This window comes from Trichechus manatus, unplaced genomic scaffold (assembly GCF_000243295.1).
Source record: "Trichechus manatus latirostris isolate Lorelei unplaced genomic scaffold, TriManLat1.0 scaffold00113, whole genome shotgun sequence".
In the NCBI taxonomy this organism is placed as follows: domain Eukaryota; kingdom Metazoa; phylum Chordata; class Mammalia; order Sirenia; family Trichechidae; genus Trichechus; species Trichechus manatus.
The window spans coordinates 1,621,888-1,623,012 of record NW_004444049.1 but is presented as its reverse complement, the minus strand read 5'-3'; the positions used below and the strand labels follow the sequence as shown (position 1 = coordinate 1,623,012).

Below are 1,125 nucleotides of genomic sequence, written 5' to 3'. Positions count from 1 at the left end.
GAGTTCACTTCCTTGGGGCACGTGGCTAGGAGAGAAGGGGACAGACACCAGCTCACCCGGCCCCACATTTTAAAGCATCCTGTGTACGTTTGTGGGGAACTGACCCCACGGCCCCTCTCCGAATCCCGCCCAGCCTTCCCTGGGAGAGTCCAGGCCTTACGTTGGCAGATGAGCATGCTTTCCCAGGGAAGGGTCGGGGAGGCAGCTCCAGCCACCGCAGGGGCTCCCCGTGGATGCAGAGCAGCATATGTGGGGGACGTGTGGGTGAGCACGCGCAGAACTGGGGTCGTAGCAGGAAATGGGGCTCCACCACCTGTGTGCCGCTGAGCATCGTCTCTGGGACTCAGGGTGAGTCACAGGGCCAGGAAGGCACTGCCTCCGGGTCCCTGCACCCTTGGTGACTTCCTGGGGCTGGGAGGCAGCCAAAGAGGTCTGTGCACATAGACAGGGCAGCCTCAGCCACCTGGCTTCACAGGCGCAGACGACCCGGAGCAGAAGCGACAGCCTCTCGCATACTGACCCCTGCTGCACCATGGTGTCCCCCACCCCCAGAAAGCAGGTCTGGTGGTGCCCCAAGTGTGCAGACGAGGAACCAGAGCTCAAAGAGGTTAAATCGCTTGGTGGAGACCACACCGAGGTGGGGACCTGGCTGCCTGGTCCCATGTCCTCGAAGTCACAAGGCTTCACTTGCCGCCCACCCAGCTGCCCCTCCTGCAGCAGAAGAACCTGGCTCTTGTCCCCGAGCTCCAGCTGCCCCTTCTGGCCTGTGCTGAGATGCATCAGTCACAGAGGGGGCTCAAGGCCATGGCTGTGTCCTCCAGCCCTGGACCACCGCATCAGTGGCCTGCGCGGCCCCCACCAGGAGCTGGGAATGCCCCAGGTCCTGATAGGGTTAGTTCTCATAAAGCCCTTAACGCCTCACCAGCCAGCGCTCAGTAACCTTGGCTGCTCATTACTGTCACTCAGACACGCTGGACCAGAGAGAGGTGACTCATCCAAGCTCACAGCTCCTCAGTGGGTGAGCTGGACTTGAACTCAGGCCTGCCCTGGAGCTCCTGCACCAGGCTGCTCATCAACATTAGGATAAAGGCGAAGGGACCAGGCTGAGGGCAGGCAGCAGTCTGG

At 61.9% G+C, this 1,125-nt stretch overlaps 1 protein-coding gene across 1 annotated transcript in view; it reads left to right on the top strand.

Annotated features, from left to right (window-relative positions):
• ANO1 (anoctamin 1) overlaps positions 1–1,125 on the top strand; it is a 144,311-nt gene that overhangs the window by 62,251 nt on the left and 80,935 nt on the right. The window contains 2 exon segments of the mRNA XM_012557644.1: positions 476–637; positions 703–891. Of these exon segments, the coding sequence (XP_012413098.1) occupies positions 476–637; positions 703–891 (351 nt within the window).